General features: G+C 39.3%; 2 protein-coding genes across 21 annotated transcripts in view; one reads left to right on the forward strand and one right to left on the reverse strand.

The window, feature by feature from the left end:
* RPGRIP1L (RPGRIP1 like) overlaps window positions 1–7,265 on the reverse strand; it is an 81,802-nt gene extending 74,537 nt beyond the window's left edge. For 12 of the 14 annotated variants that reach the window (XR_003924861.1, XR_003924862.1, XR_005933280.1 and 9 more), the window contains exons 1-3: window positions 6,717–6,827; window positions 2,315–2,406; window positions 1,380–1,524 (exon numbers count right to left, since the gene is read on the reverse strand). Coding sequence is in view for 9 of the 14 variants with exons in the window: in XM_030024315.2 (XP_029880175.1) it covers window positions 1,380–1,524; window positions 2,315–2,399 (230 nt within the window). In the remaining 5 variants the exon portion in view is untranslated. Of the gene's footprint in view, window positions 1–1,379; window positions 1,525–2,314; window positions 2,407–6,202; window positions 6,661–6,716; window positions 6,828–7,074 lie in introns of those variants that run through there. The other 2 variants (XM_030024312.2, XM_030024314.2) reach the window with 2 other exon arrangements.
* Window positions 6,918–14,102, forward strand: part of FTO (FTO alpha-ketoglutarate dependent dioxygenase) — a 264,962-nt gene continuing 257,777 nt past the window's right edge. For 6 of the 7 annotated variants that reach the window (XR_003924864.1, XM_030024320.2, XM_030024325.2 and 3 more), the window contains exon 1: window positions 6,918–7,070. Coding sequence is in view for 5 of the 7 variants with exons in the window: in XM_030024320.2 (XP_029880180.1) it covers window positions 7,032–7,070 (39 nt within the window). In the remaining 2 variants the exon portion in view is untranslated. Of the gene's footprint in view, window positions 7,071–7,438; window positions 7,609–14,102 lie in introns of those variants that run through there. The other variant, XM_030024323.2, reaches the window with a different exon arrangement.

The raw sequence follows: 14,102 nt of genomic DNA on the forward strand, positions 1-14,102 counted from the left end.
CTTTAGGATGTCACAGAATGTTTCTTGCCTGTAAGCAAGTTTTTTTGTTTATTTGGTTTTTTTCAATGTACTACTGCAAATTCATTCCAAACTTTTAGTTACAAGGGTTTTGGCATGAGGCATGCTGGGAAAGAAATAGAGCTTGAGGAGTTAAGATTTTTCCTCTAGCAGTCTAGACAAACACTGTATTTTATATTTTCTGTGCCTTAAAATATTAATTCAGGTATTCCAATTTGGACATTCCATGTAAATTTACCTAAGTGGATGACAAGTGCATTTGATAGGTCATCTAACAAACACAGGAAATGCCATTTGGAATAAGCAAACAATTCATTTGTTCCACCACCTTGTATTTGACAATAGCCTGACAGAAAAGATGGAAGTTCTTTAACAGGAAGTGTAGTGATAGGATGAGGGGTAATGGTTTTAAACTGAAAGGGGGTAGATTATATTAAATATCAGGAAAAAATTCTTTACTGTGCGGGTGGTGAGACACTGGAACAGGTTGCCCAGAGAAGTTGTGGATGTCCCATCCCTGGAAATGTTCAAGGCCAGGTTGGATGGGGCTTTGAGCAACCTGGCCTAGTGGAAGGTGTCCCTGCCCATGGTAGTGGGGTTTGAACTAGATGATCTTCAAGGTCCCTTCCAACCCAAACCATTCTATGATTCTATAAGTACAGCACAACATGAACACAGAGTCACAGTGCTTTTGGATTAATTAGCCCTCCTGGAATATAGCAATACCATGAACAGTTCTGCTGAGTCCAGCACAGCATTAAGTTTAACAATAAGCCTAAAGTTGCTTGCATATGTTTGGGTACACTGGGTACTGTGCTCCCCATGGTACTTGGGACTTCTTCAATGAAGTTATCTACTACCCTGAATAAAGGAGAGCTGATCATAATTATAAAGATATTTTAGGGCTATCTAAGAGCCCATCTAAAAGGCTAGATGTTAGTCAACTTCTTGGAGGACAGAGAAGGAGAAAAAAGGGGCAGAATCTCTCTCTATAGGCCTTTTGATTCTAGGATGAAATTCCTGATGAATAATTAGGCTTTTATAGCCTCTTCTTCAGTTCTCAGAATACCTGTTATATTTGTACTCAGACAGCATAGCTATGAACCCAAGGTACCAACTCCGAAGTGGTAGATAGCAGTGTACCTCTCTACATGGAGATCTAATACTGTCCACTGCAAAAAATATCCCACATACAACAGAGACAATCAGAAATCAATACAAAAATTAATTCCAATGAATGACTGCTGCTGCTGCTTTAAAAAGTACTCTGAGAGAAATCAGCATGATTTTTAATTTGTTGATAAAGCTTTAAAGGGCAAAAATGTTACTGTGAGATAAAATAAAAACATTAAAACCCATACCTTTTAATTTTCTCCTCTTGCTTATTTGCATGCTGTTTGAGTAAGATGTTCTCATCATGTAAACGAAGAAATCTGTCTTCCAGTTCCTCTCGACTGATTCGTGATACAGCTTGTCGAGCTTTTACATTCTGTGTAGTTGATGATTCTACCCAAACCAAGACAACTTTAAATTACCTTCAATACATTCAACAACATGTAATCCAAAGTCTAACTCATTTTGAAATACTGAAAAAAAATATGAAAATTTTAAAGTAACTTGATGTTTTACACTTGTATGACTCTGTTGATTAATTTTTTCAGATTTATTGGCATATTAATCACTTCCTTTTTCCTCCCTCTTACAGATGAAACAAGTAATTCAAATGATATAGCAAACCGATTACCTACTAGATAACACAAAGGAAATAATTTAGCAAGTAACAAGGTACTGTCAAACATACTACTTAAAAAAAATGACATGAACATTACCACAGAGATGCTTTTTAATCTGTTTCAAAGTTAACATACTCTCTTGAAGCTTGAAAAAGTTAACTCATAATTCTGTAAATTTACTCAGATACAAGACTAAGCCCAGTAGTTCCATTCTAATAGCAGCTGAGTAACATATCAGAATTGCATAGTACTTTTGGTTCCCATTTTGTTAAGTGGGTCTGGCCTTGTCCTCAATTCAGCAAAAAAGTCCTCTTTTCTTCTGGAAGGATGAACTTTATAGCTCAATGAGATTTCCGGTTTTTAGCACCTCATAGCAACTCCCCTCTTACAGCAAGCAACATGAACACAGAATGGGTCATAGTATCTTTCAGAACTTAACCCAGATTTTGAATGGTATTTCAACTCAATTTTGTGAGTGGGAATGTCAGAAACATTTTTAGAAAGAAACTTAAGAAGCCACTGATCAAAGTCTGTAACTGTAATAAATAGCAGCTGGTACAAACCTTGTAATCCTGCAGTTCCAGCTAGAATTAGACCTACGTCTCTCACAGGCAGGTCCCCCACAGTTTCATCAGCTGGAACAGACATAGCTTATCTATGGATAACAAAATTAAAATGAAATTCTTCTCCGTCTGTAACTTAAACTGCGAGACTAGAATGAACTACAATAGATCATATAAAATGAAGGAAAAAGTAATGACAGATTCATATGTTACTGTAAATGCTCCTATCTCAATTGTATCGCTCAGAGGACAACCTCAACTTTCAAGTTAAATGTTAAATCAGTTTTAATCTCTGCACAAAATATGGCTTCTTTGTTATGCAATAGCTCCAACTGTATTTAATGTATGTAGAATTAGCTTTTTTTAAGTTCTAGTTCTCTTGTCTTCAGCAATCTTTGGGCTAAGGCCATATTTTTAAGTGCATGTGGGAGGGGTCCTGGGAGGGGGTTGTTCATTTTTTTAATTGTTTGTTTGTTCATTTTAAGACAGGTCAAAGCTTAAGGCATCAACTGGTAGATAAGTAATGCCATCTTCTACATTTTGAATGGGACTCTGAAACGGAGGTGCTGGGGGTTATGAAGTCATTTCAGTATTGCCTACCATTCTAGTCTTCTTTCAATCATTGTCATAAGAGAAATTACTTTCTAAGGTAGAGACTCTCCTATGAATGATTCTCATAAATACGAACACATTTCTTTCTTGAGGCTACAGAAACCTTAGCTACATGACGAAGTGAGATTAGGAAAGTATTAATGTGAGAAAGTACTACATTTGTTTCAGTGTAATATATGAAGATACTCGTTAACAACTACTGTTTCTTTCTTCTCTTCCAGTGCAGAAGATTAGATGTTGGCCACAGAGTCAAGTAAGGCTGAAATAGCATGCAAAGAGAGACATGAAGTCCTTTGGACAGTCTTTTTTTCCCCCCTATTGTTGCACACTTCAGGTGATATAAATCCTTAGTGAATCTAAAAACATCTAGGAAAGCATTGGAATGTTACTAAAGACCTGCATCAGAGGACAGAAGTGACACAGTATAATCCACAAACATTCCATGAAGTATCTGTTAATTCTATCCTAACCAAAACTGATGCTAAAGATATGCCTTTCTTCTACCAGTAAAGTCTTCTATCATAAAAAGGTCTCCTTATGGCTTTGTCCAAAAGGAATGAAAAGGATTAATGGAAGATTAGATTCCAGCAAGTCAATCTTGCTTTCAATCTTTTGTTTTGTCATCACTAAAATTTAGGATAAAGCATTATTTCCAGCTTTCACTGTTTATAACAACCTGAACACATTTTTCTTCCGTGTGGAACAAATGCTTCCTTGTCACGACTGTTGAAATGCCTGAACTGATCTACCGTTGTAGATTAGCAATAAGTTTCAATGCTCTCAGTCACAGAAACAGAATAATACTTCATGACGTTGAGGTCCATGGCATGCAGCCGTTGTAACCAATGGCACAATTCGAATGACAGATACATATCTACTAGAATCCAGCTCCTCAGTGTTGTCAGCTCTTTTTGTGTTATTCACACAAATCCCCAAAAACTTTTTTGTAATTTGTTAAATTAGCACTATCTGCAGCCATTGACTTCACTCAGGTCTAGGTTCATTACTGCAGTCATTATTATACACCACTGTATCAATATCACTACAGCAATTGAGATTAAAGTGAAACAGAAACCTTTACCTCTAGATGATCAGTCCAAATTTGGTTCATGATGGTGGCAACAAGAAGATGCTACCATTATATGTCTTTCTAGAATGTGGTTATCTTAGTCTTCACAAATCAGGGTTTTTTGGCAAATTTTGGAGAGGTCAAGAGCTAAACAAATATTTTATCAACACAACCCCACAATGTTTGTGATCTAGCAAAATCAAGTTTCAAAAACTCTAGCACAATAATAGGCACAGGCAAACATTACTGGTTTTCACTATTTGCCACTTGCTAAAGAAACTCTGCTATGGGTATCTGCCTGTTGTTTTCAATGTGAAAAATACATTTGTTTAAAAAACAAAGACAAAACAACACATGCTTATCCCTCAAATAAACAAACAAAACCCCCCTTGTCAGTAGTAATCCATTACTGGCTGCAGCAAAAACACAGAAATATTTAAGTTGCAAGCAAACAAATATAGCAGGGCTGGACAGGAAAGCCAGTTTTTACTGGCAACATGACATGACTTGAAGACAAGTGACAAAATAAAGCTGCTATAAATCTAAATCCCAAAAACTTAGAAAGGTGAAATTTTCAAAAGTAAAAGGAAGAATTATTTGTTTCATTTTCATTACAAAGTGACAGAAATTAAGTATTCAGCTTTCTTTTCTGTCCTAGGCTACAGGAAAAGAAAAAAATTTTAACTGTTTTTATGAAAAAAGAGTGTTTTTAGATAGAAACAGTACAAACCTGCCTCCTGATTTTAGGGAGGCAAAATATAATTACAGATTTAGAATTTGGCCTGGCAATTTATTTGCCTCATCAGTAACATAAGAACCACCTATGTCTTCAATAATTACTAACAGCCATCATTTATGCTTCTTCTTCGAGAAAGGAGGCTTCAAACAGCAAATCATGTGTTCCATATGTTACAGTTACTTTTTGAATATTAGGTCAGTGTCAATCACAAACACTGAAACAAAATTACTTTCCTTGCAGTCAACAGTTCCAGCATTGTTTCTAAAAGCATGAGATTTCTCCACAGAGTTCCATATTACTTCTTTGGAAAGCATTTCCAAAGCGATTAAATCTGACAAAACTGTACAGCAACATTGCTACAAAAGTGATTGTACTTAAGAGTCCACCATTTCCTAAAATAAAGCATAATAAAGCAAAAGAGATAGAAATTTGTATTTGCATCCGGACAGATCCACATGCCATGCTGAACCTCAACAACTTAACAATTCTTATTTCCAAAAAAGGTCACCCTACAGTCACTTCAGCACTTCTTGTTCCTAAAAAATAATAATAAAAAAACCTTCACATACAAAGAGAGGAAATTTTTCCATATCTCCGGGATTAACCTGTAAGAATTTCAAGTTTGGTATAAGTAAGAATTTTAGATATAGTTACTGAAGTTAAAGAAACCATAACTTTCTTATATACTGCACTATTACAAAACTGGTGCTATTACCACCTGTATCTGACGAATTACTACAAAAAACCACATACAAGTTTGCAGTGTTACGCAAGACCAGATAGTAATGAGCATAAATACTTAAAGTATCAGATCTCATGCTTTAGGTTCAAATTCTTATATAACTCACAGAAGCATACTGTTCTTGCTGCATCATTCAAATGTGGCAAAACTGAGGAGGGATTACTTAAAGTTCCAAAAGTTCTCAGCCAGTGGGGGCTAGTTCTCAGCTTGTGGGGTTTCTATTGAAATCGTAACAATTACAACACTTAATCGTTTCAACATAGATTTAGAATTTCATTAGTCTTGGCCATGGTCAAGATGATGGTTTTCTTACAAAATCCTACCCCGCTTCTCTGGGAGAGGGAAGAAAAAAAAGAAAAAAAGGAAAAAAAAAAAAAAAAAAAGGGGAGAGACAGACCACCCACCTATCTTAGCCTATCACAAAGTATTTCCAGCCTACATTCTTCCTGTATTGATTCCTTAAAGATAAATGTTTGCACCCTATTGGGCCTGGTATCTAAAATAATCTCAGTTATTACTTGGTAGGAGTATATACACATATCGTCTTTCAAACATCATCTGTTGCAGGGTTGTGAGTTTTAGGAAGTGGAAAGGAAAAAAGAGAGAAGATATGGAAGATATTAGGAAAGGAGATCACGACATCCTGCTGCAGTCTGAGGGAAAAAACATCTCCCAGACCTGTAAATCCTACGGCAACACAGAAAAATCAAAACAACTGTGTCTTGCCTTCAAGATGTTTTACAAGTGCTTTCCCAATTTTTCTTCAGCTCCGTCAGTTCTGACAATAACTTACACGACTGGCGGGGGCAGGGAGGAAAGGTAGCGTTTGCCTCCTGAAGGACCGCCTACACTCGCCGTTTTTTCCCGCCCTCGGGCACAGGAACACAGCTCCCGCTGGAGTCCAGCAGCCTTTTTACATACGTAACAGAGGCCACAACTGAGGAGGGCTATAGGGCTACTTTTAAAAAAAAGGGCGAGGCTCCCTGCCTCTTCCCACGGGCGCTGAGCCGCGAGCGAGGGAGCCTCACACATCTGAAAGAACCGCTTCGGGAGCGCAGCCCCAGGCCGGGCCCCCCCTCAGCGCGGGACAGCGCCGACCCCCCGCTCCTCAGCGACTCCGGCTCCCCGGGCTGGGGACACCCCCGCGTCGGGAGACGGCACCACATCCCCTGAGTAGCTGCAGTATCGCTGTCTTCCCCCCGCCGTGCCCCAGAGGAGAAAAAGCTCCCCCCGTACTCACAGCTCCCTGCCAGCCCTACGTCTTCTCTCAGCGTTCCGTTAGCAACTACTCCCGTTGCTACCCAAACGCTTCCACTTCCGGGGACTGCAGGACCCCGCTGCCCGCTGGGAGTGGTAGTTCGGGGAGGGCCGAGCGCCGCCCCCGCCTCACGCGAGGGACTACCGCTCAATTTTCGCCCCCTGCTTCCCGCGCCCCTGCCGCGGGGCGTGCCGGGAGTTGTAGTCGCCCTCAAAGCTGCGTGTTGGCAGGAGCTGCTCAGCGCAGCTGGGGGAGGACGGCTCTCGTTTCGGGCGGGCGGCTGGCCGAGGCGGCAGCATGAAGAGGAGAGCGGGGGAGCGGGAGAAAGAATTGAAGGTACCTTCTCTTTGCTTCCTGCTCCGCTTCAGCCCTGAGGAGCGTGCCCGTGGCGAGCCCTCTTCCCTGCGGCTGCTGCGCGGCTTGTGGGGCTGCAAGGGGCAGAGCGAGCCCGCCCGCGCTCCGGCAGCTCCAGTGCTGGAGCCCCGTGCGAGCGGGCTCCGAGGCCGCCGTGAAGTTTATTGTGAAAGGGAAGTAGCCCAAGCACCGAGCTACCTGCCGGCGTTACACAGCCGGGGTGGGGGGGAGCGGGGGGTGCTGGCGGCGGCTGCTGCCGTCCTGCGCCGCCTGAAGAGCCGCCGCCGCTGCTGCTGCTGCTGCGCGCGCTGGCAACGGCCGCCTCCTCCCCGCCTCTCCGCAGCGGCTCGGAGAGGCCGACGGCAGCGCCTGCCCGGGCCGGAGCCCGGCAGGGCATGGCCCAGGCGCACGGCCCTTCCCTCGCGGCTCTCCTTTCAAGTCGCTTTGGTTAAGCGTGCCCTGTGCGTGTGAAGTAATCCCCGGTGCCTCGGGGGATGGGGCCCGGAGGAGGGGCTGCCAGGTCGGTGCGGGAGGGCTGGTGGGAGTTCCGGCGCGGCTGAGGGCTGTCCGCCTGCTTGGGGCCGGGCTGGCTTGGCAGCGGTGCTCTAATGAGCTCGGAAGTCTCGGATTCCCCTCTCCCTTTAAAGAGGGGATCCTCGTAGCTAGTAATAAAGATTTTCACCATCTGGGCAAGGTATTTCGATTTAAAAAGGAGTTCTGTGGTGTTACCTGGGAAAAACTGTACAAGGAAATATATGTTTGTTTTGTCAAAACAGTCCCAGTGAGGCGATGCGTTATGTAACTGCACTTTTATTTTCAAATTTAAAAGTGCTCTTACGCTACACTGCTCTACACCAAGCTTAACCTAAGTAAACACTTTTAAGTCTCTTATAGCACCCTAGCTTTATAATATTTTTTCTCGATCATGTTTTTAGCTGTGATGCTGTTACATGCTTACATTGAAGAGAAGATGTAATTACACTGTGTAAGCAAACAGCATTGCTGAATGTTTTGCTGTTTCGGGTGCCTTTGAAGGGCTTGTTTCTACCAGGTTGTACAATAGTTGACTGCAACTCTTGATGGTTGTTGTACCTCTGCTGATTTTGTTTACAAAATAGTAGTACAGAGAAGCAGGAAGTTACTTGTTTGAAAGCATAATGCTGGTTAATGAAAGGAAGGCTAATTCCATTACAAATTTAGAAAAAGCTTCCTAAGATGGTAGTCTGGTTCACCTGTCTCTGCGTACAGAACATACTGGTTTTGATATTGCTATTAATTTACAATTTAACATTAAAGGTTATTTCACTACAGGGGCAGCGAAAAGGTCTGACCTAAGTTTGCAACTAAATATTTTAGTAGAAAAATAACTTTAAAGCCTGTTCACAGTAGTAAGATCCTTAACAACTCTTTAAGGACAACCTAGTCATTTTGTAATTAGTCTTTCTGCTGTCCCTCATCGCTGAAGGACAGGAATTTCAGAGTGTTTTGTGTTCTGCTCTTTCCATATACGTGAAAACGTGCTGATGTAAGCTGCTCCATCCAATCCAATGTAATTACGTTGCAGAAAAAAACCCAACCCATACCTCTTTTAGCCTGTACATTTATGCTATCCATCCAAGGGCTTTTGTCTTTGCAATATATCTGAAACATATTTGGGAATCATTTGCATTAGGAGAATAATTGCCATTGATGAGATAATAATTCAAGGATATGTGTGAGGGAGTAAGGGGATGGAACTGTGAACTACACTGGCAAAGGCTGTAGGAGAAGGTGGCACCTGAAGAGGCATCAGAACAGCAATGTGTAAGAAAAACTCAAGGAAGCTAGAGTGAAAGAGTACTGCCTTAGACACATCTAGATGTTGTAGGTGCACAGAGAAGGTTGAAAATTAAGAAGAGATCCTTATAGAGAATTTAAAGGTGTGAATACTTATAGGATGCCCTAGGGGATTGTTGTAAGTTGGGTACTGCTTGAGACAAACTTTGAGTATATTGAAAGTGAAACAAAAGGAGCCTGTAGAATGTCTTAGAATAAAGGATGCCAAAGGAGAAGGCAGCAATGGGAAAAGGAGGGGTTATACAAGAAGAAATGTATGCTTTCTTTTCACGGGAGCATCCTCATGCTGGTATTATTTTATACAACTTAATTAGAAATGTAATCTTTGGGCTCCTGGCACTATGCCAATTCACCCTTCAGCCCCTAGGTTTCACTGTTGTTTGCTTATGTTGCTCACCTAAGAAATACTGAAGGCAAAGGAAGTGTGTATTTATTGTAGTAGTTCTGCCAAGACTTCCATTTAGGTCCTGATCAAAATTATTCATAGCAAACCAAATATTAGTGAGGTTAACCTGACCTCTTCTGGAGAGTAAGATTTATGAGGCCTACTAATGAGAGGGAAGTGGTTGGACAGAGAAGCTGGTTTGGATTATGTATCTCCTGGTAGTGTCTCTGTTCTGGAGAATTAAGTCCTGAATAAAAGTTCTTGTTTTGCTATAATTATATACACTTAAATGCTATCTATCAGAAACCCGGTGAATGGCTTTTGCTTTGTAATTATGCAGTGTGTTTCTTATATGTGATAAGCTGTTCTCTCTCTCAAATTTTCATGTGTATAGCAAGCTTTGATTTATGCTGTTATAGAAGAACATTTCTGTTCCAAGTACATGTGGTAGAAATTCTTTAGAGTGCAATGCTGTCATATAGCAACTTCCACTTTGCAGATCACTCAATTGGATTGAGTAAGATTGAGTGTGTAGCAGAAATGAGATTGTTTATACTAGTATTTGGTGTTCTAAGCCCAAGAGGAGGAGGACACAAATTCATTCTTAGGAAGAGGGTCTGAAAAAAACTGGGAGACAATAGCCAGAAGTTAATTACTCAGATGTCTTAAACACCATGTTGGAGATGCAAGCGTCCTGTGGAATATTTCTCTGAGTCTTAAATGGACAGCAAACCATGATTATTCTGAAGTTTCTAAAGACATCTTTAGAGATGTTGTATGCCATCAGCTTCTCTGGTCTTCCCTATAGCAAATATTACTTCTGTGCATAAAACCAGAGCTGTTAGAGTAGATGTTGCTCATTAGCTGGAAAAGCATTTTAATGAAACAGTCCATTGGGAGTGTGTTTCATTTGTTTGTTTAAACTTAGAAATCAGTTTTAATTAGTACAGTTTATAGTTATTTTAATTCTTTTTTCTTTACACTGTTGGTCAGAGTTTTGGTCAGCTTGCAGTAAACTTTTTTTTGCTGGGTGAAGAAAAGGTACCACATGAGGTAAAACCAAACATAAACCTCTTATTTAGTAGTCTCCTTAGACTATTTTCTCCTTTAAAACTTGGGAAGAAAGCTGTTTTGCTTTTAGAATGTTTATTATCTTAATTAATATTCACAGGTTAGTTAAAAAAGTTAATCTTTAATGTAAGACTGTTCTCAAAACTTACTTGGTCAAAGTTGTTGGGGTTTTTTAAATAAGTTTCAGTGTGACAGATGTTAAGTTCTAGTAACTATCTTTATATGCTTCCTCTTGCCACTTTGCATATTAAGACCCTGCGTCACTACCGTGTGAAAGATAAGATGCTCAGCTAGTCTGGAGTATTATTTTCTCTTACTTTCAAAGCATTGCATTGACGGGTCTTTGGAATAGACCACTAAGCCCAGTTCACAATTACCTTATGTAGCTGTTTATGCTAATTCACATTACTGTGAAACCAGAACTGACTACAGAGAATATATTCCACAGACATTACTGTTACGTTTGTACAGCTCCCAGCACAGCTGGGACCCCAATCCAATAAAGTTATTGCTATACAAATAATAAATGCATCAATATACACATCTGAATATTCACAAGGGCTTTTACAAAGATATTAATGTCTCACAAATGTGAAATTGCACATGTTAGACAAAGTGGCAAGGAAATATAAAGCTTTAAATAACACAAAGCTTTGCATGTATTTTATTTACAAGGAGGAAAAGGGAATATACAGTGTTTTGGCTGAGATTTCAATGAAAGTCTTCTTTCCTGCATCATCCTCATATTTGCAGGCTGGAAAATAATGCATGTTTACAAGATAATATAGGTTGCTTCAACATAGTAATACTCAGGGAAAAATAGGCAAGTATTCTCAGAGCAGTGGAATGATTTTAGGATTAATGCTGAAAAATGTCACCTATACCATGCAATGAAGTATATAAACTTTAACATTGTCTTATCATACTTTGTTCAAATATTACATTAATTTCTTGTTTCCTGTTATTCTTCTGCCTCTTAAGATATAAAAACAAACAAAATTTTCTAATTGGCAGATTAAATAGATTATTTTAGAAGTTGTATTTAGGAAAATTAAAGTTAATGAAACGGCTTAGATGCAGTTAAATAAGCTTCTTGTCATGTCATATTTCTGCTTAGGTAAATGGTGTGCAGGTTTTAGCAGAATCAGCAGCCAATATGCCAGTAGCAATTTTTGTGGTAATCACGTTATTGGCCCTTCCCATTATTAATGAGACAATAATTAAGAAATAGTGTTGATAGTCACATAACACATGATTTGTATATTGGAAATGGTCAGGTAGAAGCCTTGCATATGCAGAATAAAATACAAGAAAGAATGAGTGGCAAATGTTCCTTGCTTTTAAATTCATCACATTCCTGCTGCTTAAATTGCCTCAGCTGCTAATGCTGGAACCATTACAGTAATGGACTGAGCAAATGAAGGAGAACCAAGACATACACACTTTATTACTGGAGGGGTAATTTTCTCTTCATCTGTAATAGCAGCAGTGCCTAGTATTGATCAGACCATCAAGATACTAATCCTCTGTAAAATTACTTGTTATAACTGAAAATGTGTTAATCCAAATCAGTCTGTGTCCTGACTCTCTACTTACTATTGAATACAAACTATTAGATTGTTTATTTTTTGTGATTTAACGCCTTTGTATTGATAATAGCAGGAGCTTCCTTTGCAAGAGCGCGTGCTTAATCTTGGCTATGGCCCAGGGTTGTCTTTTTGTTTTAACTAGAACATCACCCACTTAATTAAGAAGTGCATGTCTATCTTGCTGCTCTGAATTATATTGCTACTTTAGGCTCTGCAGATTTATTATACATGTTTTACATTGTCTCTTGTTTTTGCTGTAAATAAGAACAGATCTGTGTTTCACGTGTTAGAATCTTCTAAGATCTTGGAGCTAGGGATGTGAGGAACATGGATACTGAAAACACTAATGTATGTTTTGTTGATTGTGGCCTGTAAGACTATTGTGTATGAGAGTAATGTAAGGTCAAATGCCAGGGGTCTAAAGGTCTTCAGTTTACTTTGATCCTGGTGATCCACTACATCAGACAATGGTATGGGACCTGTGCATATTCCATATCTGAATATGCACTCTTGGGAAGGCTTCTCCTTTTTCTTTTTCTTTTATTTTTCTTTTTTTTTCCCCTCTGCCTCATCTATTTTTTCATAGTCTTGTATGTTAAGATTGTAAGCTTGTGTCTGCTACTTGTATAGCCTCTAGCCAACTAAAATTTTGGCTCTGTTGCATGCCACAAGTTTAATAGCTGTAACGGGTACACAATACCTCATAGGACATGGCTGCATGAAATGGTTCCATTAACCCTGACCTTTCGTTAGACTTATTAATATGGGCTTCTATCACATGACAGTCATTGGTATCTTGCCAGCTTATGGGGGGCAAGAAATGTCCTAGAAGTGGGACAAGATGTGAAACTGGTTGTTTATTTTAAAGAATCTGGTAGTGTTCCATGCATTTAGGAAATTTTTGTTGTTGTAGTGTCAATTAGATTTTTGCTCTGGCAAAATGAACAGCATGTTTGTTTACCTAATTACCCCTCTGCTTTCTTTTTTTGTCATAATTTAACTGATTCAACTTGATTCATTTAGAGAGACTTCACATTTCCTACAAGGTATTGGAGCACCAATACCTTTACAGGGATTTTGATTCCTTGTCTGCTTCAGAACACTAGATTTTTTTCCCCGCCCCTTCTAATAAAGAATATGAACAGAGCATATATTGCTTAATTCCAATTTCCCTATTGAACAGCCTCTGTACTATAATTTTCAAGACAGAAGACTAGAAGTGTGTACTGCAAAGCATCTTGGGTGATGATGTGGTGATTTGGGGGAGTTCACTTATTCAGCTGAAACCTACACTGCCAAATGTAAGATGAACTTTAGTTTTCTGTTGTCTTAGTAAACTTGCAACTAGACTGTTATTAAACATGAGGATGTTCTCAAACAGCAACACTGAGAAAAGAAAACAATCATTTACAAATCCAGTGTTACCCATGCAGTGTCTAAAAACATGGTAGTTGTTCACATTATTTTTCAAATATTTTCTATAATTTGTGGGATTCAGGAAAATTAAATTTACCCAAAAAAACGCAAGGGAAACTATGTTGTGGAAATCTTTTCTGTAGAAAATAAAACTTCATGTGGATTGAATTTTTAGTTTTGAATGAACATCCTTCTGAAGAGAAATCTTTTGGTAGTTGTTAGCAGGTGATTCAATTTCAGAAAGGCAGGCAGTCTCAGAGGTAGGTCACCCACACCCTGTTGTCTTCTGATTCTGAACTTAGCTTATAAGCTTAGAAGTTTCAGATGGAAATTGGCATTTTTTAAATGAAGCTACAGTGAAATGTCCCTGCTGGAGGTGTAGTACTGGGCCTACTTTCACTTTCATTTATAGATTTGGAAAACATTTAATGAATAATTATTATACTTTTCCCTTTTACAGCAGGTAGGATTCAGTTTCATCTGACCCAGGTTAGTGAAAACTAGACAGGCCAAATAGTCAATGCTTAAAGCTTGTTTCTGTTCCTAGTGCAGTTGGTGATCAAACTTATGCAGCCTTCAGCTGAAGCAGGATTGGGCTCTCAAGCTTTTAATAATTCATCCATTTCTTAAATTATTTAATTAACCTTTAATGACAAAGACCATCCAAAATATCAGGTGATCTTCTTCCCTTCAGTTGAGACTAAAAAGCACTATAGC

Source organism: Aquila chrysaetos, chromosome 9, assembly GCF_900496995.4.
Source record: "Aquila chrysaetos chrysaetos chromosome 9, bAquChr1.4, whole genome shotgun sequence".
In the NCBI taxonomy this organism is placed as follows: domain Eukaryota; kingdom Metazoa; phylum Chordata; class Aves; order Accipitriformes; family Accipitridae; genus Aquila; species Aquila chrysaetos.